The sequence below is a fragment of the Panthera uncia genome (genome assembly GCF_023721935.1).
Source record: "Panthera uncia isolate 11264 chromosome A1 unlocalized genomic scaffold, Puncia_PCG_1.0 HiC_scaffold_17, whole genome shotgun sequence".
In the NCBI taxonomy this organism is placed as follows: Eukaryota; Metazoa; Chordata; class Mammalia; order Carnivora; family Felidae; genus Panthera; species Panthera uncia.
In genome coordinates this window covers 11,106,188-11,128,234 of record NW_026057577.1, presented here as the reverse complement: position 1 = coordinate 11,128,234, position 22,047 = coordinate 11,106,188, and the positions used below count along the sequence as shown (strand labels likewise).

The 22,047-nt window shown below is 42.7% G+C and overlaps 1 protein-coding gene across 1 annotated transcript in view; it reads right to left on the bottom strand.

Moving 5' to 3' along the window:
- LVRN (laeverin) overlaps positions 1-22,047 on the bottom strand; it is a 78,828-nt gene that overhangs the window by 36,270 nt on the left and 20,511 nt on the right. The window contains exons 3-6 of the mRNA XM_049649067.1: positions 20,242-20,381; positions 14,936-15,062; positions 7,963-8,117; positions 5,901-6,014 (exon numbers count right to left, since the gene is read on the bottom strand). Coding sequence (XP_049505024.1) covers positions 5,901-6,014; positions 7,963-8,117; positions 14,936-15,062; positions 20,242-20,381 — 536 coding nt within the window. The remainder of the gene's footprint in view (positions 1-5,900; positions 6,015-7,962; positions 8,118-14,935; positions 15,063-20,241; positions 20,382-22,047) is intronic.

Genomic DNA, 22,047 nt, shown 5'->3' with positions numbered 1-22,047 from the left:
ATTAAAAACAAATAGACTTCTCTCAGACACATGACAAAGGGCATTTCTTTTTGGAAGGAAAAATAAAAGGAAAACCAAGGTACAGCCAGAGAGGTGTGTGGGACAGCAAAGCTGAAGAAAGGATAGTGGTTAAGAAGAGACAGAGACAGCTGGCTCAGACCCCACAGAGCTGGGCGAGCCCCCTAATAATCCACAAGAAGCCTCAACTCCCCAACGGCTATCTCTGGGGTCCCCAAGCTGACTCCTTCAATTTCTGCCTGCTTCCATTAGCCAATGTTCTAACCAACTCTCTCCTTTTTCATTTACTAACACCACTGATTCTGTGATTATCAAATTCTGCTCTGCTAGAAATGAGAAAGCCTGTCATTTAGACCAGTGCATCTCAAACTTTAATGTGAATAAGGATGCCTTGTGGATCTGATCACAATCAAACATGTGTGAATTCAGGGGCACCTGGGTGGCTCAGTCGGTTAAGCGTCCAACTTTTGCTCAGGTCATGATTTCGGGGTTTGTGGGTTTCAGCCCCACATCGAGCTCTGTGCTGACAGCTCGGAGCCTGGAGCCTGCTTCGGATTCTGTGTCTCCCTTTCTCTCTGCCCCTCCCGTGCTCATGCTCTGTGTCTCTCTCTCTCTCTCTCTCAAAACTAAACATTAAAAAAATAATAATAAAAATAAATAAATAAATGCAGAGTTGCAGAATGGCCCATTGTTGAGTCGATGAATGAACCATAACTGACTTCATCGCTTTCCTATTAGGCATCGAAGTTGCTTCCAGCTTTCTGTTGTTATGAACAATGTTTTAACAACACCTTTATACATAGACTTTTCCAGATTTTGTGAACCCCACCCTTGACCCCCGAATGGATTGTCTCTTCTGCCTGCCTGGTGTAAGATCTTATATCATCTTCTAGGTGTCATTATAATCATACAAGTTAACTGTGATGAATGGGGCAAACACCTCTTCCTCAATATCCTTGAGGTCGATTCTCCTCTGGGCCTCCCACAAATTAATGCTTGTTCCAGCCTGTTCCAGTCTGCTGGAGGAAAACACTTGACAAAAATGTTAGACTTTTAGAAATTCATATCTAGCCACTACATACAGTGACTGGAGACAGGGAGTGTGTATACTCACCATTACTTTCTTCCGGTAGCTGTGAGATTATAGAGAAAAAGATCTACTCCTATTAAATCTATTTTTATCCTAAGAAACACAACAGTATTTATTATAATCAATTTGCATGGACTATCACTGTGGTTAAAAGCACAGGCTTTGGGGGCACCTGGATAGCTCAGTCGGTTAAGCATCCAACTCTTGATTTCAGCTCAGGTCATGATCTCATGGTTGGTGGGTTCGAGCCTTGAGTCGGGCTCTGTGCTGGCAGCACAGAGTTTCTTGGGATTCTCTCTCTCCCCCCTCTCTCTTTGCCCCATCCCATTCATTCTCTCTGTCTCTCAAAATACAAAAATAAACTGAAAAAAAGAAAAAAAGAAAAACAGGATTTGGAATTGAGCTGCCTGGGTGTGAATCCTACCTTACCCTCTTTGGAACTGTGTTACTCATAAAAGGCAACCAACTTTATCTCTCTGAAACTCTGGTTTCTCCATCTAGAAATGGAGGGAAGAAAACTGTCCTCATGGGATTATTATCAGGACTAAATCAATTTACATAAAGTTCGTAGCACAGTGCCTGGCAAACAGAACATGCTCAGTGAGGGTTACTCACTCACAATTACTTATCAAAATTGTCACTATTATGATTTCTGTAGAGTTCGCTGAGGACTGAGTCAGATAATGGATACGACACTCTATAAACGGTAGTTGTCACGATGCTGCCTTGTAGATCCTCAATAATTTGTTGTGTGACTGCATGAAACTTACTTTACCAATGAGGAACTAAAGCTTAGAGGTGGGCAGCTTACAATGATTGTAAAAACAGAGTTAAGACGTGACTGTCTGCAAGGCTCCTATGTTCCTTTCCCTCCGCCAAGTCTGTTGCTTCCTTAAGCCAGAGAAAGAGAGACAGAAAAGTCAGTGGGTGGCAGCATCAGAGCTGGGGCTTCAGGGACCAAGAAACCAACCGGTGCCTGATGTTTTCTGAATCTGGGACCATGACCCATTCATAACATGTTTTAATGGCTTTCAGCTGAAATGAGACCAAGAAAGAAAAAAACGGGAATCTGATTCGGCATATGGTTCTGTGATTCTCTTCCCCAATGTCAATTTAATGACCAGATTAAAAGGAGGCCAAAGTTCTTGATCTCTCAAAGATCATTGAAATAAGGCTTTAAGCTTTTAAAATGCAAAGCTCACGGGAGATTCCTCAAGCGCCAGGATCTCACGCTCTTTTGCCCAGAGTTATATTCAGTCAGCTTCACAAACACTGAGAAATGTAGATTCAGAAAAGAGGTATTAAGAAAGCAAGGCTTATGGGGCGCCTGGGTGGCTCAGTTGGTTGAGTGTCTGACTTCAGCTCAGGTCATGGTCTCACAGCTCTTGAGTTCGAGCCCTGTGATCAGGCTCTGTGCTGACAGCTCGGAGCCTAGAGCCTGTTTCAGAGTCTATGTCTCCCTCTCTCTCTGTCCCTCCCCCACTCATGCTCACTCTCTCCTTCAAAAATAAGTAAACATTTAAAAATTTTTCTGAGGCACCTGGGTGGCTCAGTTGGTTTAGTGCCTGACTTTGGCTCAGGTCATGATCTCGCAGTTTGTTGGTTCAGGCCCTGTGTCGGGCTCTGTGCTGACAGCTTGCTCAGAGCCTGGAGCCTGCTCCAGATTCTGTCTTCCTTTCTCTCTGTCCCTCCCCCACTCACACTCTGTCTCTCTCAAAAATAAATAAACATTAAAAAAAAAATTTTAAAGCAACGATTAAAACAAGTAACTAAATGCTACAAAAAGAAGCTAATCTTATCATATTTGCTTCAAAAACACCAGTAATATATTTTCATCAAATTTTCCCAGATATGATAATACCTTAGCCATTTCAATTGCATTAAGGGGTAATTGATTGATGGCAATGATATATTCCATTCAGCTAAGAAAATAAAGGATGAATCTAATTGTTTCGCAGGAATGGAACTTCTTTTCTTATTGAATCCAAGCAGGGTTAATTTGGGATACAACCAAATGCTTTCATAAACGTTTATGGATGACATAAACCATGCATAGATTCTAGCTTCTCAAAGAGAGATATAAACAATTTTGTAGGTATAGAGTATATTGAAAGGACTTTTGAAGACAACTGATGTTTACATATATAAAGTTTATCTAAATGGAAAGAGTCATATAATGAACTCTCTCACACACACACACATCCCATTAGCTCTTAGAGGACAAGAACACTCTGAATTTTCTCTGCAGAGCACAGTGGGGTGAAGGCATGGGCTCGGAGTCAGAGAAACCTGGGACTGAACCTCATCTCTGACATCTAGTAGCCATGAGACCTTGAACAACTTACTTAATGCTCCCAAGCCACTTCCCTCTACTGGAAAATGGACAAAATGACAACTAGACTCCTATGATCGTTTTGAGAACTGAGTAAGATGAGGCACGTACGAAACTCACACTACCTGGGACATAAGTCCTAAGCGCTTGGTGTATAGGAAACGCAGTATTATTGCCATTATTATTGTCATCACCTTCGTCATCAGACTGGGCCCAGACAACTGGGTTATAATCACACTTCTGTCTCAATCATGCAAATGACTTGGGCAAGTCACTTGACCATCCAGTATTTTAGTTTCCTTATCTACATAATGATGTCCAACCCAGGGGAAGGGGGGCAGGGGCACCTCAGGGCAGCTGGACTGCGGGGTGGTGGGCGATTTATAGGAAGTCCACAAAGCATACGGTGGGTTGCATGGAACCAGGGTATTGCGGGGTGCCTGGGCGGCTCAGTCAGTTGGGCATCCGACTCTTAATTTCGTCTCGGGTCATTGTCTCACGGTTTGTGGGATGGAACCCCGCGTTGGGCTCTGTGCTGATGGCGTGGAGCCTGCTTGGGATTCTCTCTCTCCATCTCCGCCTGCCCCTCCCCCATGCTCACTCTCTCCCTCTCAAAATAAATAAATAAACTTTAAAAAAAAAAAGAGGCTGCTACATCAGTGCTTCCCACAAACTGAAATCATGAATAGGTTAAAAAAAGGGGGGGGGTTAAATAAAGTTTCCATGGGGCCAAGTTAGGTTTTCCAATGTTTTATTCTGCCAAATTATCAGCAAAAAAAACAGAATATCATCTACCTACCGTCTCCATCCTCTCATTAAAAAAAGAGAAATTTTATTGCCAATGTAATAGGAAAAACATAAGCTTAGAATCTCCTTCAAAGTGAGTACATTTAGCCTGTAATAATGACCTGGCCAGTGGAGATTAATCAGCCTTTCAAATATCAGTATACTGAGTGAGGATGGGGAAAGAAGAAAAGAGGCCAAAAACCAAGCTTGGAAACACTGGGGGGAAGGGATGAGGGACAGGACAGCAAAGAGCAGCGGGATAAGCAACCCTGAGCATCTGAAAGGTAAAGGCAGGGGTGCCTGGGTGGCTCGGTTGGTTGAGCAGCAGACTTTGGCTCAGGTCATGATCTTATGGGTTCGTGAGTTTGAGCCCCACGTCAGGTTTGCTGCTGTCCCCATAGAGCCCCGTTGGGATCCTCTGTCCCCCTCTCTCTTTGCTCCTCCCCTCCCCCCCCCCACTCACGCACTCTCTCTCAAAAGTAAATAAACATTTTAAAAAATGAAAAGAAAGAAACAAAGATAAAGGGAGGCAGGGACAGAGGGGAAGCAAGGACCCCAGGCTGCTATAAAAAAATGAGGGACATGGCAAAGGATGATATTACATCTAAACATTTAAAGATCAAAGTCAAGTAAAATCAATTCGGCTTTATCATGACATTCTAAAAGCAGTACCTAATTAATCTACTTAAACGACCAGAAGTACAACTTATAGTTGAAATCACCAGATTTGCATATTCATGAAGTTATATTTTCATACTACTATTCATTGAAAATGTCAAAATACTATCAACTATAACATATATGCTATCAGCAACACAGCTGATATATAATTTAATAATATAATAACATATTATAAATATAACATTACATATTATATATTATATATATTATATTTTATAAATACCATAAAATATTATATTATCCATACTATTCCATATGCTATCAGCAACATAGCTGATATATAATTTCACAATAATATAATATTATAAATATTGTAACATTACATATTATATATTACATATATATTTTATAAATACTATAAAATATTATATTATCCATATTATTCTATTTTATTTAATGATATTACTTACCATTAAAGTCAGAGACTACTAATTACAGCGGCTTTAGAATTTAGTCTAGGTAGGAATAAGTGAAAATGACCTAAAATCTGAGAGTAGGGGAATAAAATATGTATATATCTCATAAGGTGACATAATAAAATATTAGGCAACCCTTAAAAATCCTGTTTTCACGGAGGGTTGATGGGGGGTGGGAGGGAGGGGAAAGTGGGTGATGGGCATTGAGGAGGGCACCTGTTGGGATGAGCACTGGGTGCTGTATGGAAACCAATTTGACAATAAATTCCATATTTAAAAAATTCCTGTTTTCAAAAATGATATAATGATTTGTGGAAACTCTCTTGATACAATAGGTAGTACAGAAGGCATTACATGTTTCTGTGTAAAAAAAGTAATTCCCACTTTTACGAATATTTATAATGAGTAAAATCCTGGAAAAAGAAATCACAAAAAAGAGAACACTGATCACCTCTGGTATTACAGATAATTTAACATTCCCTATACTTTTCTGTATTTCACACACTCGAAACAATGAAATGCATTACTTTTATAATTAGGAGAAAAAAATATAAGTAAATTTAACAGACACACTTACTCTTCGGAATTTAGGATTGAAGTAGTTAATGACTCCAAATTCAAAATAAGATGCAAAACCTTCTTTGAGCCAGATATCATTCCACCAATTCATGGTAACCAGATTTCCAAACCACTTTTGGAGATGGGAGAAAAAAGAGCTTTCTTAAATTTGACTTAAGTAATATTTACTGTAATTGCATGTTAAATAAATGTAAGGTCAAAGACACAATTAAACTTTATTTGCCTTCAATAATCAAACTTGAAAATAGGACTCCAAAAAGCAGGTTGTTTCTTTAACATGAAGAGATGGCAGTCGTGCATTTCTCTGAAATAATTATTTCACATCCAAATGACTGAAAGCAATTTGTTTTAAAACTGTCAAGTTCAGGGGCACCTAGATGCTCAGTCGGTTAAGTGTTCGACTGCGGCTCAGGTCGTGATCTCATGGTTCCCAAGTTCGAGCCCCATGTCAGGCTCTGTGATGACAGCTCAGAGCCTGGAACCTGCCTCAGATTCTGTGTCTCCCTCTCTCTCAGCCCCTCCCTCGTTCACGCTCGCTCTCTCTCAAAAGTAAATAAACATTAAAAAAAAAAAACTGTCATGTTCAAAGATGAGGTAAGCTAGAGTATCATTTCCTAAACTGTCCACTTCCCCAAAAGTTACATTAAGTTAAATAAAGCAGAAGTTTGGAATGTTCACTTAACACCTACTAATTATAGCATCCTACAAATAGACTACATCAGGATTTTTCTGGAAGCAATTATGTTTCAAGAACATGTTTTGAGCTGTGCCATAGACAAATCGCTCATATGTTCTACAAAGTGGTCCAGCTGTAATTATTGTCTATTTGACCTTAACAGAAAGAAAGTGCCAAATGGACAATGCATAGAATCAGGAAAGAAGAACAGAATAATTTCTAAAACCAACTAATCCATACCCTAGTATTTAGTCAAGTTCTTATAATAGCTGTGTTATACTAATAGTCATCAGCCTGTCTTCCAAAACAATGTGTCGCTTGAGCAATCATAAAAAAATGACATTTTGGGGGGACTGATCAAAACTTGTCAAGGTTTGTTTTGACTACTCAACAAGGGGTTATTCTATCCTAGTAAATCACTCTTTCCCAAAACTTCTTATAGATCCACATAGCAAGAAGATAACAATTTCATAGCTTAGATCATTTCTTTCTTGACAAACTGGTATGAATGGAGTCAAGGTCAAAAAGCAGGTGTGAGAACCTCCATTAAACACACAGCAAAGCTTCTAAAATCACGGCGTGAAGGCACAGATCTAAAGAAATAACTCCTTGTTTACACTGATTTTGGGTATGCAGCTTGAGGATTGATAACTACTCATCCCACTGACATTAACATTGCTGACACCCCTTGAACCTCTCTTCAAAAAACAAAACAAAACAAAGTCTATAATGATGTACTGATGAAAGAAATGTGGATATCTTTCAGTGACCTTTTTGAATATCCCTTATTTTAAGATGGAATGAAAACAAATTATCATCCCTCTGGTTGACTTACTTCCCTTGAACAGGGCTCTGTGGAGCAAAGTCTACCTTTGGATATGAATAGTTGACCTCTGAATGGCCTGTAAGGTCTCATCTCTATGATCCATCACCAATAGTTCAAATCCACACAAGATCTGATTACACAGATCCTTCCTTCACTGTCCCACTTTTTGAATGATTTTTTAAAATCTGGTGTACCATAGGGGCACCTGGGTGGCTCAGTACGTTGAGCATCCAACTGTTGATTTCAGCTCAGGTCATGATCTCAGGGTTTGTTGGTTCCAGCCCTGCATCTGGCTCTGAGCTGACAGCATGGAACCTGCTTGGGATTCTCTCTCTCTCTCTCTCTCTCTCTCTCTCTCTCTCTCTCTGCCCCTCCCCTGCTTTCTCTCTCTCCCTCCCTCTCAAAATAAATAAACATTAAATGAATGAATGAATGAATTAAAGTAATCTGGTGTACCATACAGTTTTTTGTTTTGGTTTGGTTTGGTTTTTGCTATCCTTGGTAGAGCAGCTGGAGAATATCTTCATGTGAAATAAGAAAGAACATTTTACCACATGCCTGATGTCCAATCTCGTGGGAGAGAATGAAGGAGATCACAGCCTTTTTGTCTGTTACTTGATCATTTGGTTGCATCAACAATAATGACTCATCGAATATCAATAGTCCCCAGTTTTCCATTGCACTGTTGTCAAAAGTAGGCAAGGCAATTATATCTAAGTGGATTTAAATGGAGGGAAAAATGAAATCATCTCTTCCAAAAAGTCTGAGATTTCCAGATATAAGTATGTCAAAATGAAATCATAAAATTACTGAAAGAAAATGCAAGTGAGTATTTTTCATCTGAGGGGAGAGAAGACTAATACCAAAGACAGAATCCAGAAAACAAATTGCTTTGATTATCTGAAAATCACATACTTTTGATAAGGAATCTGCACAGAGAACTCTCAAAACTATAAAAAATAAACTTTTCAAACTTGGCAAACAACCCATCTGAAGAGACACTTTATGACATAAGATAGGCAAAAAGGAAATAGGCATATTAAAAGATGCCCAACATCATAGGTCATCAGAAAATTACAAATTAAAACAACGGGATACTATGACACAACTATTAGGATGGTTTAAATCCAAAACACACCAACAAATGCTGGAGAAGATACGGAACAGCAGAACTCTCCCTCATTGCTGGCGGGAAGGCAAAATGGCATAGACGCTTTGGAAGACAGTTCGGTCGTTTCTTATAAAACTAAATAAAAGCTGACCATATAGTCTAGCAATTGAGCTCCAAAGTCCTTCACCCACGTGAGTTGAAGACTTAAGTCCACAAAAAAATAGCAAATGAATGTTTACAGCAGATTTATTGGTAACTGGGAAAAATCAGAAGCAACCAAGATGGATTTCAAAAGGCGAACGTATAAACAAACTTCAGTATATCCATCCATACCATAGAGCATCATTCATCAGTAAAAAGAAATGAGCTATCCAGCTATGAGAGATCACAGAGGAAATTTACACACAGATTGCTAAGCAAAAGACGCTAGCTGGGAAAAGCTATACAATGGTACCATTCCAACTACAGCAAAACCTTGGTTTGCGAGCATAATTCATTCCAGAAACACATTTGTAATCCAAAGCACTCGTGCATCCAAGTGAATTTCAGGAACCATTGGCTCAGTAGTGACCATGTGACGTTCAGCATCACGTACTACTCATATTACAGAACACTGCTCGTTGATCAAGTTAAAATTTATTAGAAATGTTTGCTCATCCTCTGGAACTCTGGAACAAGTTACTCGCAATCCAAGGTTTTACTTACAGAAAAGGTAAAACCAGAGAGACAGGAAAAAGATGTGTGGTTATCAGGACTCTGGGCAGAAGTGGGGGATGCATATGTAGAGCACAGGGGATTTTTATGACAGTGAAACTATTCTGTAGGATACTGTAATTTTGGACACGTGTCAATATACATTTGTCAAAACTCATAGAATGTCCAGCACCAAGAGTGAAACCTAATGTAAACTACGGGCTTTAATTAATGATATCGTATCAATATTGGTTCATCAATTGTAACAAATGTGCCACTCTAATGGAAGATATTTACAGTAGGATAAACTGGGGACGGGGGGAGGAGAGGAGGTAAATGAGAAAACCCTATGCTTTGTGTGTAATTTTCTGATAAACCTGCAACTGCTCTAAAAAATAGTCTAGTTACAATGAAATATTTTAGTTCACCAAAAGACACCATAAACAAATATGAAAGGCAAGCCACAAACTGGGAAAAATATTTGCAGCATATAGCACAAACAACTAGACAGTGTTTTTTTTCAATATTAAAAAAAAAACCTAACAAATTAAAATTTTAAAAAATGTGAACAGTTCACTAAACAATTAAAATAGTCAAAAATCTTACCTGAAACATTCAACTTCATTAATTATCAGAAACAAAAATTAAAACAATGATATAACTTAATCTTTCAAAGGTGTGAGAAGATTAATAATTAGTACTGTATTAGTATTAATAATTAGGTAAAGGAGAACTGGCATAATGCCTGTTGATAAGGGTGTGAACTTCTACAATCTTTCCAGGACAATCCAGCAAAATGCTTTATAATTTTTAAAAATGTTCCTACGCTTTGGCTAAGTCATTTAACTTTTGGAATTTAGGGCAAACAGCACGGATATTTGTATACACTCCTTATGTTTTCTTTAGTGTTTCTTTTTTTTTTAATTTTTTTTTAATGTCTATTTATTTCTGAGACAGAGACAGAGCATGAGTGGGGGAGGGGCAGAGAGAGAGAGGAAGACACAGAATCCGAAGCAGGCTCCAGGCTCTCATCCGGGGCTCGAACTCACAAACCGTGAGATCATGACCTGAGCCGAAGTCGGATGCTCAACTGACTGAGCCACCCAGGCGCCCCTCTTTAGTGTTTCTAAACTGGCCCAAAATGGGTGGGGGAGGGGAGGTGTAGAATTAGTCCAAATGTTCAACCACAGAGGATTAAATAAGTTATTTTGTCAAATCAATGTGTAAGCATTCTCTGTGTTTAAAATGACAATAGAGGGGCACCTGGGTGGCTCAGTAGGTTAAGTGTCTGACTCCTAGGCTCAGGTCAGGATCTCAGAGTTCCCCAGTCCGAGCCCTACCTTGGGCTCTGTGCTGAGCACGGAGCCTGCTTAAGATTCTCTCTCTCCCTCTTCCTTGGTCCCTCTCCCCTACTCGTGTGCATGTGCGCGCGCGCGCACACACACACACACACACACACACACACACACACACACTCTCTCTCTCTCTCAAAAAATAAAATAAAAATGACGATACAAAAGAATAGCTACCTGGACCATGTTGCTACATACAGTAACAACCTTTTAAAACAAACCAAAAAAAAAAGTCAAAGAACAGTCTCAAACTATGGTTCCATTTCCATTAAAAATAAACAAGCAGGGGCACCTTGGCGGTTCAGTTGGTTAAGCACCCAACTTTGGCTCTTTACTTACAGACCTTAGAATTGGAATTTCATATAACTGTCATGTGTCAACAAAATAGTCTTCTTTTGATTTTTTAAACTCATTTAAAAATGTAAAGACCACTCTTAATTCGTGGGCCGTAGAGAAAAAGGCAGTGGGCCATATTTGATAGTTTGCCAACTCCTAATGGAGAATATTAGTAATAACTCATACTGTGATCCACTCCCCCCAGACCAACATCATCAGCACCATCTGGGAACTTACTAGAAATGGAAATTCTGGGACCAACTGCAGTCCTAATGAATCAGAAATTCTTGGGACAGCAGCAACAATCTGTGTTTTAACAAGGCTTTCAGGTGGTTCCAATGCATGCTAAAGTTTGAGAACCACTGACTTACATCTTTCTTTGTGCTGCCTCTCAACTCACCCTTCAGTGTATTCTTCCAGAAGTTAAATTACTATCAGCAAGTTCATTTTTTTTTAACTTTAGAAAAAGTGTTTCACTTTCAATGCTACAGAGTTTTTCATTGTGTGAATGAACTGTAATTTATCTATCCATTTGCCTGTCAATGACCATTTTGGTTGCCTTCAGTCTGGGGCTATTATAAGAACCGTAGCTATGAACATTCTTGCACTTGTCTTCTGGTACACAAGTGATCAAATTCCTCTTGGAGATCTATTTAGAAATGGAATTATTGGGTTTTAAGATATTCTTTTTTAACTAAAAAATATTTTTTAACATTTACTTATTCTTGAGACAGAGAGAGAAAGACAGAGTGTGAGCAGGGGAGGTGCAGAGAGAGGGGGACAAAGAATCCAAAGCAGGCTCCAGACACTGAGCTGTCAGCACAGAGCCTGATGCAGAGCTCGAACTCAAAAACCACAAGATCATCACCTGAGCTGAAGTCAGACACTTAACTGACTGAGCCACCCAGGCGCCCCTGGGTCTTAAGGTATTCTAATGATCAACACTGCAAGATGATAAATAGGTTTCAAAGGTGTTGTAGCAATTGATACTCCCTTCCATTTTCTAACATTTGGCGTTTGTCACATGCCTCCTTTTTGATAAGTGAGTAGGTATAAAATGGGGCCTCACCATGGCCTTGGACATTCGTTTCTCAGTTACTAATGAGGTTCAATATCCCTTCATAAGTGTATTAGCTACATGTGTTCCTTTTTCTTTATAACATCTATCCAGGTATCTTTTATTTTTTTCTACTGTATTTTCTTATTTATTTGTAGGTGTTCTTTATATATGTAGGCTACTCCCATTACCACTTCTTAACCCTCTTTCTTTTAAGACTTTTACTTAAGCCAGTACATTATCCCTTACTTGGTGATCTGTTGCTTTTGTTTCTACATATTGAAAGTATCACCCCAACTCAGCTACTTAAACAGAGAGCCCCAGCCACTTACTTCTTTTGCGTTCAAAAAGCACCTAGAGGGGAGCCTGAGTGGCTCAGTCAGTTAAGCGTCCGACTTCGGCTCAGGTCATGATCTCACACTTTGTGGGTTCGAGCCCCACATCAGGCTCTGTGCTGACAGCTAGAGCCTGGAGCCTGCTTCGAATTCTGTGTCTCCCTCTCTCTCTCTGTTCCTCTCCCACTCATGCTCTGTCTCTCTCTCTCTCTCCTTAAAAATAAATAGAAACATTCCAAAAAAAATCTTTAAAAAAAAAGCACCTAGAAAAGTAATAGGTAACCAGTATTTGCTCCATAGATTCTCACTGATTATGGTCATTATTTCACTGTTTTATGATTTATATTGTACCTGAGTTTCATTGCTACAAAAAATACAAATCATGTGTGGATGTGTAGTATACATAGTTTGGACTCTGTTATTTAAAGTTAAAAGCACAGGGGCGCCTGGGTGGCTCAGTCGGTTGGGCGTCCGACTTCGGCTCAGGTCACGATCTCGCGATCCGTGAGTTCGAGCCCCGCGTCAGGCTCTGTGCTGACAGCTCGGAGTCTGGAGCCTTTTCAGATTCTGTGTCTCCCTCTCTCTCTGACCTTCCCCCATTCATGCTCTGTCTCTCTCTGTCTCAAAAATGAATAAACGTCAAAAAAAATTTTTTTAAGTTAAAAGCACAATTAAAACTTAGAAGAGAAGTTGCTATTCTAAAACTCTATAAATCTTTAAATGTCCACATTTATTCTTAAAAGCATCATGCCACTTCTTTCAAATCTTCTAACAACGCAGAGGCGCCTAGGTGGCTCAGTCGCTTAAGCATCCAACTTGGGCTCAGGTCATGATCTCATGGTTTGTGGATTTGAGCCCCGCGTTGGGCTCCGTGCTGACAGCTCACAGCCTGGAGCCTGCTTTGGATTCTCTTTCTCTCTCTCTCTCTCTCTCTCTCTCTCTCTCTCTCTCTCCCCCCCCCCCCCCCCAAAATAAACATTAAAAAAGAAAAAAAAAGTTACTGTCTACCATTCTAGAAGAAGAAGTCTCAATAGGCTCTGTGTGCACAAAGAAAAAGACAAGCCGGATCCTGAACCCAAGTTACTCTTGATCTAATAAGAGAAACAATTAAGTTGTAGTTAAGTCAAGAGCTCAAATGGAGGGGTGCATAGGACGCTGTGGAAGCATGAGGAAAAGGGAATCAGGGAAAGCTTCCTGGAGGAGGAGGCACTGGGTTCAGAAACATACAAAGTAACAAGCTGGAGAGACTGCATTGCAGGATGTACAAAGTCCATGTGCAAGAGCCTGAGGGAGAGGAGAAGAGGAAGGTAGAGAGGGGACAGAGCGGATGCTAGGGCATCCTTCCAACTCTGAGGAGTTGCCAAAAGCCCTGAGAGTTTGGCCAGAGATGCACTGTTGTAAAGACAGGGCACAGGGTTTGGACTTTATCCTCAGGGCAACAGGAAGCCACAGAGAGGTTTTAAAGAGGACAGCAATATGTAATATTACAGTAACATGGTTGTCACGTTTTGCTGTGGAAAGATCCCCCGTGCCTCAGTGTTGCAAGACGGGCTCGAGGGGGCCAGCAGGGAAGGGGTGGGGACAATAATGAGAAGACTAACTGGAGGGAGGAGGTGCTTTACGGAACAGGGAACGGAGGGTGACTCTGGACCATTGTTTATGTAAATAAAGACAAATGGAACTTTCCTTGCCTAGACAAGTGTCACCGTGACAGCCTCCAGTCACAGATGTCTCCAAGCCCAGGCTTCTGATGCCTCCAACTCCCAGAAGGAGAGGTATCACTTCCGGAATCCCTGAATGGGCCAAGCCTGGTTTGCTCCCCGTTCCTCCCCAGCCAGAAGGCTCAAGCTGCCTAGACCCCTGGCTCGCCGGTGTTCAGGAGGCTTGAGCTCCTGGACAATTACTTCCTACCCTCTTCCACCATCAGCCGAGCTGATGGTGAAAAAGGCAGAGCACACTTTTTCCAAGACTTTGCAGAACAGGTCAGAGGAACAAGATACATTGACACGATACCAGAGACAGAGAAAACGCCGGACAGCTTTCTGAGCGGAGGGGCTCAACACAATTTTAAGGGCATACTGTACAGATCTAGGAGTAACAAAATGTCTCTATATTTCCTCAAGGACCGTATAGGGTTCACACGTGATTCCAAGTTTGTATGACAGAAAAGGACCCCCACGTCCTAATCCAATGACTCACAGCTAAAGAATATTAAAAAACAAACAGACATACAAACGCTACCCCCCATAAACCACCACCAACCTTATTCATGGGACATGGAGTAACTCACATAGGCTTGCTAAAAGGACCCAGAACTGTGTTGTCACACACATGCACTAGGAGAGGAAAGGACAGAATGCAGGAGGGACGGCAGCCTCTGTAGGGGGAGAGGCTGGCATCGAACACCCAGGAGGAATCTAAATGCCGAGAACACCTGCGGGCACTGGGCAGTGTATGGAGAAATAGCCGATAGGCCTCTCTGTGTTTGGGAAGGTGACACACTTACGGATGGGACGCCCGCAGGGCTGCCTCTGACAGAGGCTAAGTGGTAACAATGGGTCAGGGGAGGCTCGTCTGTGTGCCCTTGACCTTAACCCAGGGCCCCAACAATAGGAAACCAATGACATTGGAACAGAAGATGGCTCACCTGTTTTAGGAAGAGGGTAACTAATATTAAACAAATCTTCCAGAAAAGAGAAGATAGGACCTGTGATGTTCAAAGCAAAGGCTGCGTTTCCATTTGCAATGGCATCTTTCCGGGCCCAGATGCGTATCTAAATCAAAAACAATTAAGCAGTGATTAGGGAAAGCGGTAGTGAACTTTGGAAAGAGGCAGCCTGCATGGGCCAATTTTCTGATGCTCTCGAGTCAAAGACTTACCTTTCCAGAAGAAGCTACACGACGAAATGTTGACAGTTGACGAATCCTGAACAGCATGGAGGTTAAGGGTGCTGACCCCGTGCAGTCAAAAATCTGCATATAACTGTAACTTGTGACTCCCCAAAAACCTAACTGCTAACAGCCTACTGTTGACGGGAAGCCTTTACCGATAATGTAAACAGTAGATTAATGCATATTTTATATATGTATCATATATTGTAAACTTACAATAAAGGTAGTAAAAAGAAAAAGCAAATGTTATTTTCAAAAATCATGAGGAAGTTGGGGTGCCTGGGTGGCTCAGTTGGTTAAACATCCAACTTCGGCAAAGGTCATGATCTCACAGTTCGTGAGTTCAAGGCCCATGTTGGGCTCTGTGCTGACAACTCGGAGCCTGGAGCCTGATTCGGATTCTGTGTATGTCTTTCTCTCTGCCCCTCCCCCGCTTGCGCTTTGTCAAAAATAAAGTGCTAAAAAAAAATTTTTTTTTTAAATCTGTGTGTACACGGACCCACTCAGTTCAAATTTGTGTTCTTCAAGGTCAGCTGTAAATGTGTACATGCTCTGGAGAAAGTCCAGAAGGCTAGTCACTAAGATGTGAGCTGTGATTCTCTGGAAAGGGTGTTATTTAGTCGTGTTTTGTTTTGTTTTGTTTTTCACAATAACATGTGTAACTTTTGGAATTCAGAAATAATCTCTGGGATGGTATCTACCCCTACAGAAAATGTAGACTCTATCTTAGAGTAAGAAGTTATCTCAGACCCCTGCTTCCCTTTTTAGGACATGTTTCCAATGTTCCAAAACAGAACTGTGCAGTTAGCAGGGCTCACACAATATGGTACATTATGAAACACACCTGAGTTGTGCAAATTTAAAACGGTTTGTTAATGTTTTCAATGCTAAGATCATTAACAGTGTGATCTTGTTTTCAAAGTTTTTCAATAAGGTTAATTCCCCTAATTTAAAGAAGTGCATCACAAGTCTTATGATTTTACAGTTGTTGAACAAGGGAATTCTATTCTGTTTATGACCCCTTCCTCTGTAGCAGGTAAAGAGAAAGCCTTGCCACGTTTTGTTAGTTCAATGTAACTGTGTTGTTGTTTGGGGACTCGGGAATTTATTTGCGTGACTCGGTGGCTAATTTGCTCTTGTTATACTGTTCATTATTATTTTAATATGAAATCACTTTCTATCCCACACCACCACCATCGGAGCACTTTTTAATGGAGTCACTAACATTCATGCCGCAGAACATGTGTGAAACTCAGTAACCTTGTTACAAAAGTTAGCAATGAGGGCATGAGGGCAATTGTCCTGATGTGAACACCGTCGCTTTGAGAAAGGGTTCTCTGCAAAACATTAGAGAGAATGCTAGGAAAATAAGAAGCAGAGCAACGATATTTGCAGATGGCTGCAGCCCAAGAACACATCCACCTTAACTTCACTTTTATTTCTGCTGGAAAATTTGTCTTGAATTATGTGAACATTGCATTACGTGAGGTCTTCAGGAATGTTCCCCTTTCACAAAATGCAACCACCTGTTTTTGAGGCCTCCTACCTCGTTCTCCTCGGCCTCCCCCGTGCTGCAGAGGCCTCCTTATCTCGGAAGGAGGCCCCAGGATTCAGCCCTGCCCCTGTGCTACACCTACCCACCTTCCCCCCGCCCCCCTCATTTCTAACTCCAGAGGCAAGGGGAAGATTGCTGAACCAAAGCCTAAGCTACTGAGTGGAAAGAATAGTCCCCACTCCCCACATTCAAGATGTGTGCATTTCCACTGTAACCTATGGGAAAATAATCAAGCCTTTGTATATTTAACTCAACGTTTCCAAAGCCCCTCTCATAAACTACCATTTTATAAGCCAAAGGGGAGGCAAAGGATGGAGATTTCAAGCTGTGTGGGAAGGGGCAGGGAGCCCCCAGCAGGGCCGCCAGGAACACAAAATAGTGAGGAACACTTTGGAGATGCAGCCACAAAGTTCTTTCAACACCACGGCTAGTCCACCAGTGTATTCTTGTGGTTCTCCATGAACACAGTGGACCTTACCGCCTGAGAGAGGAGTACCTTTACACATGCCCGTGTGTGCTAAGCTCTGTTCAAAGTATGTGATTTTCAGGTGGCTCAGTCTGTTGGGCATCTGACTTCAGCTCAGGTCATGATCTCACGGTTCGTGGGTTCAAGCCCTGCGTGGGCTGTGTGCTGACAGCTCAGAGCCTGGAGCCTGCTTCAGATTCTGTGTTTCCCTCTCTCTCTGTCCCTCCCCCACTCATCCTCCTCTCTCTCTCTCTCTCTGTCTCTCTCAAAAATACATAAACTTAATATATATAATATACATATATATATATATATATATATATATATATATATATATATATATATATATATATGATTTCCATCCTTAGTTACGTTTCCACGTTTATCCTGATGTCAACAAGGATTTAACTGCATTTTCAGTTTTACTAAATTTTTATCTCTTACTTAATAAGCAACTCTTCATATACTCTGGACACTATTCCAAGAGTACATTCTGGCTCCCCTGTAGACTATGGTGGACTCCTTCCCTTTGCAGAGCTGAGCCATCGCCAAATGCAGCATTCCGCTGATAAATTCATCCCAAATTTCAATTTTCTGGCTAAGAACATGACCTCCTCAGGCATGTTCCATTTCCTCTCTGCTTCCAACGGCAGCTGGTTTTCTTTTCAGGGCTGTCCTTCACCAAGAAACAGACCTGTCCCTTTTGTAAGACGTGGTTGCAGTATGGCAGCATTGAGATGGGCAAGCCACTTGAGATGTGGATACTGACACACCACCTCGGGTCACTCGTGAGCTCCGGGGCTCGGCTCCTTCATGCCAGGCACAAAGCACGCGCTTCTAAATAGTGCCCAAGGGGGCTCCTGGGTGGCTCTCTTGGTTAGGCGTCCGACTTCGGCTCAGGTCACAATCTCACGGTTTGTGAGTTTGAGCCCCGTGTCGGGCTCTGTGCTGACAGCTCAGAGCCTGGAGCCTGTTTCAGATTCTGTGTCTCTGTCTCTCTCTACTCCTCCCCTGCTCACACTGTCTATCTGTCTGTCTGTCTGTCTCTCTCTCTCTCTCTCTCTCTCAAAAATAAATAAACATTGGGGCGCCTGGGTGGCTTGGTCGGTTAAGCGTCCGACTTCGGCTCAGGTCACGATCTTGCGGTCTGTGAGTTCAAGCCCCGCGTCAGGCTCCGTGCTGACAGCTCAGAGCCTGGAGCCTGTTTCGGATTCTGTGTCTCCCTCTCTCTCTGACCCTCCCCCACTCACACTCTGCCTCTCTCTCTCTCTCTCTCTCTCTCTCTCTCTCTCTCTCTCTCTCTCTCTCTCTCAAAAAACAACAACAGGGGCGCCTGGGTGGCTCTGTCGGTTAAGCGGCCGACTTTGGCTCAGGTCATGATCTCGCGGTCTGTGAGTTCGAGCCCCGCGTCGGGCTCTGTGCTGACAGCTCAGAGCCTGGAGCCTGTTTCGAATTCTGTGTCTCTGTCTCTCTCTACTCCTCCCCTGCTCACACTGTCTGTCTGTCTGTCTCTCTCTCTCTCTCTCAAAAATAAATAAACATTGGGGCGCCTGGGTGGCTCGGTCGGTTAAGCGTCCGACTTCGGCTCAGGTCACGATCTCGCGGTCCGTGAGTTCGAGCCCTGCGTCAGGCTCTGTGCTGACAGCTCAGACCCCGGAGCCTGTTTCGGATTCTGTGTCTCCCTCTCTCTGACCCTCCCCCGTTCATGCTCTGCCTCTCTCTGTCTCAAAAATAAATAAACGTTAAAAAAAAACCTTTTTTTTTTAAAAAATAAACATTAAGAGAGATTAACACACTAAGTCGTGCCCACAATTTCTGGCTGTGTTCGGCGTGGCCTGTGTTCCATCTGTGGATATCAAGGATCTACCAGTGATTCTTCAGGCTGGAGCCAACAGTTGAGGAAGATAAGCTGTGGTCTCCGTCTAACATGTTGTTATTAATGCGTCCTCCAGAGGAGCAGCTCTGGGTGATTCTCCCCCTGGCGACAGACTTGGCTCATGCACAGCTTCGTTATCTCCACAAGTCAGCGGGACAAGCCTGGGAGATCTGGGGCGGGCCCAGGAGAGAGTCTCAGATGGGACTGTGGGGGCCTGATTTTCCTCAGCTCTGTGAAGTCCATCTGGCAAGCAAGATCCCAGCCTACAGAATCGGCCTTCCCTCCACACTGCAGAAGGGGCAGTGAACCAGCATGTAAAGTACTTGTCACAGCAGCCCTGACATTTTCCTAAAGAATTATTATTTTTTGAAGTTTATTTATTTATTTATGTTGGGGGGGGGCAGAGAGAGGCGGTGGGGGGGGAGAGAGAGAGAGGATCCCAAGCAGGCTCCGCGCTGCCAGCACGGAGCCCAGCGTGGGGCTCGAACACACGAACCGTGAGATCGCGACCTGGGCTGAGATCAAGAGTCAGACGTGTACCCGACTGAGCCACCCAGGTGCCCCATTCCGAGAGGATTATTATGTGATGAGGCTGTAACTGGGTGAAGACTGGGTATTTCAGGACAAAGCGCCCACTTCGTACAACTGTGGGGAGGTGCCGGGTGTCTCAGAGTTGAGGAATCCAGCGGGGCTCCTTTTCGATGGGGCCATACCTACCTACAGGTATCCATCCTGCAGGCACTCTGTCTGCCATAACAGTTGTTCCCAGCTGGTGTCCCTTCTGGTCGGTTGGTGCCCAGACTGCCAGACACTTGGATTATCACCCCCGCTTCATGAATGGTATCGGCTACACAACAGGTAAACCTGAGCTTCGAGGTGCTAGTTTGGCAGCTCCCCTGTGTTCTGAAAGGTGCCAACAGCCCAGGAAGAGGGGGCCCAGAACCTACCTTGAGTGCAGCCTTTCCACAGAGCCAAAAGGGAGAATGGTGGCATCCCATCTGCAAAGCCACCCTAAGGGTTTCAACAGGGCTTGGAAAAAGTCAGAGGGGCCACCAGGAGGTGACGATGGGAAATGTAGGCATAACCCCTGGATGCAGAGAGAATGGATGAACCACCTGTGGCCAGTATGAAGGCACCCTTACCTGCAGAATCTTCCTCACTCACCTCTTGGCCCCTTTCAGTTCTGCTGACGTGGTCATAGTCACATATGGCCAACGCGACTAAATAAGTTGGCATGTGGGGAGTGGTGGAAAAGGTGGTAACAGTCCACACGCTTCCATTCACGTCTCTTTTTTCAGACTGACCTACGGAAATTGGTTTTAGTCCAAATCACTGTTAAACCTAAGCAGTAATAGCTACCTTTGAAACAATGTGTGGAGTTGACTGTCACCCATATTCTAGCAGTGTGGATTTCTGCACCCCTAAGCCTGTCAAAACCATATTAAGTGAAATAAGTCAGGGAAAGACAAACACCATACAATTTCACTGACGTGTGAAATTTAAAAGGCAAAACACATGAACAACAACAACAAAAAAGCACAGACTCAGGAATACAGAGAATAAAATGGTGGTTGCCAATGGGGAGGGGGCTAGGGAGATGAGCAAAATGGGTAAAGGAGATTAAGAGCTACAAACTTCTAGGTTACAAAACCAATTCCATGGGGAAAGAATGTACAGCATGGAGAAGTCTGTCATTAACAGTCCTAACTTTAGGGGCGCCTGGGTGGCTCAGTCGGTTGAGCGTCCGACTTGGGCTCAGGTCATGATCTCACGGTCTGTGAGTTCAAGCCCTGCGTCGGGCTCTGTGCTGACAGCTCAGAGCCTGGAGCCTGTTTTAGACTCTGTGTCTCCCCCACCCCACCCCTCCCCTGAATGTGTGTTTCTCTCTCTCTCTCTCTCTCTCTCAAAAATAAATAAAGATTAAAAAAATAAAAGTCCTAACTTTGTATGGTGAGCATTGCAATAATATTACATAATTGTTGAATCACTATGGTATACACCTGCAACCAATGTAATCTTGTAGTCAACTGTACTTCAATTAAAAACAAACAATGGGCACCTGGGTGGCTCAGTAGGTTAAGCATCTGACTCTTGATTTCATCTCAAGTCACGATCTCATGGTTAGTGAGATCGAGCACTACATCTGGCTCTGCGCTGATAGGGTGGAGCCTGCTTGGGATTCTCTTCTCTCTCTCTCTGCCCTTGCCCCACTTGTGCTCTCTGTCTCTCTCTCTCTCTCAAAATAAATAAATAGACATTTAAAAACAAACCGCATTAGGAAGGTCTAAGGACAGCCTCTTTGCTCCGAATCAGTATCTTGAATAACACGGTCTTGACTGAGGACCTAATCCATGGGCACCTCAAGTGACGCCCACCACCCATCTCTCATCTTTTCCATCTACTTCTACTGTTTCATTGACCAGGCCACCTCTCATGATGCTTAATCTAGAGCCTATGACAGGTCATAGAAGGATAATTTTGCCATTGCTAGGTTTCAGCAAGATCTTCAGTAGAGGCAAGCTGGGCCTTCCAAGCCGAGGGCAGGTATTTGATGTGAATCAGGCTGGCAAACATTAACAGGGCAGTGGTGGGGACCATGGCAAGTCTGGGGGGGAGGCGTCTGCAGGGGACAGTCTCTCGTGAGCTGTAACTATTGCTGTCACAAAGGAGCTGCAGGCCCTGCGTTGTTAGATCTTCTAAGTTTACAAGGGAGTAAAAATCTTGATGTTTATGAGAAATCTCTGGATTTTTAAAAGTTCAATCAGAAGGAAAAAAAAATCACGCGAGCCAAATGAAACACATCTGTGTACCAGATTCAGCCTAAGTCCTCGAGCTTATCACTAACGATCAATGTTGAAGCCCAAACTAGTGGGCAGACAGGCTACCAAAGTAGAACGAAATGGTGTCCCCAGATTCCTGTGCAAAAAGAATCAGGACTTGCCATCTCTAAAATGTGGGTGCTGATACGTA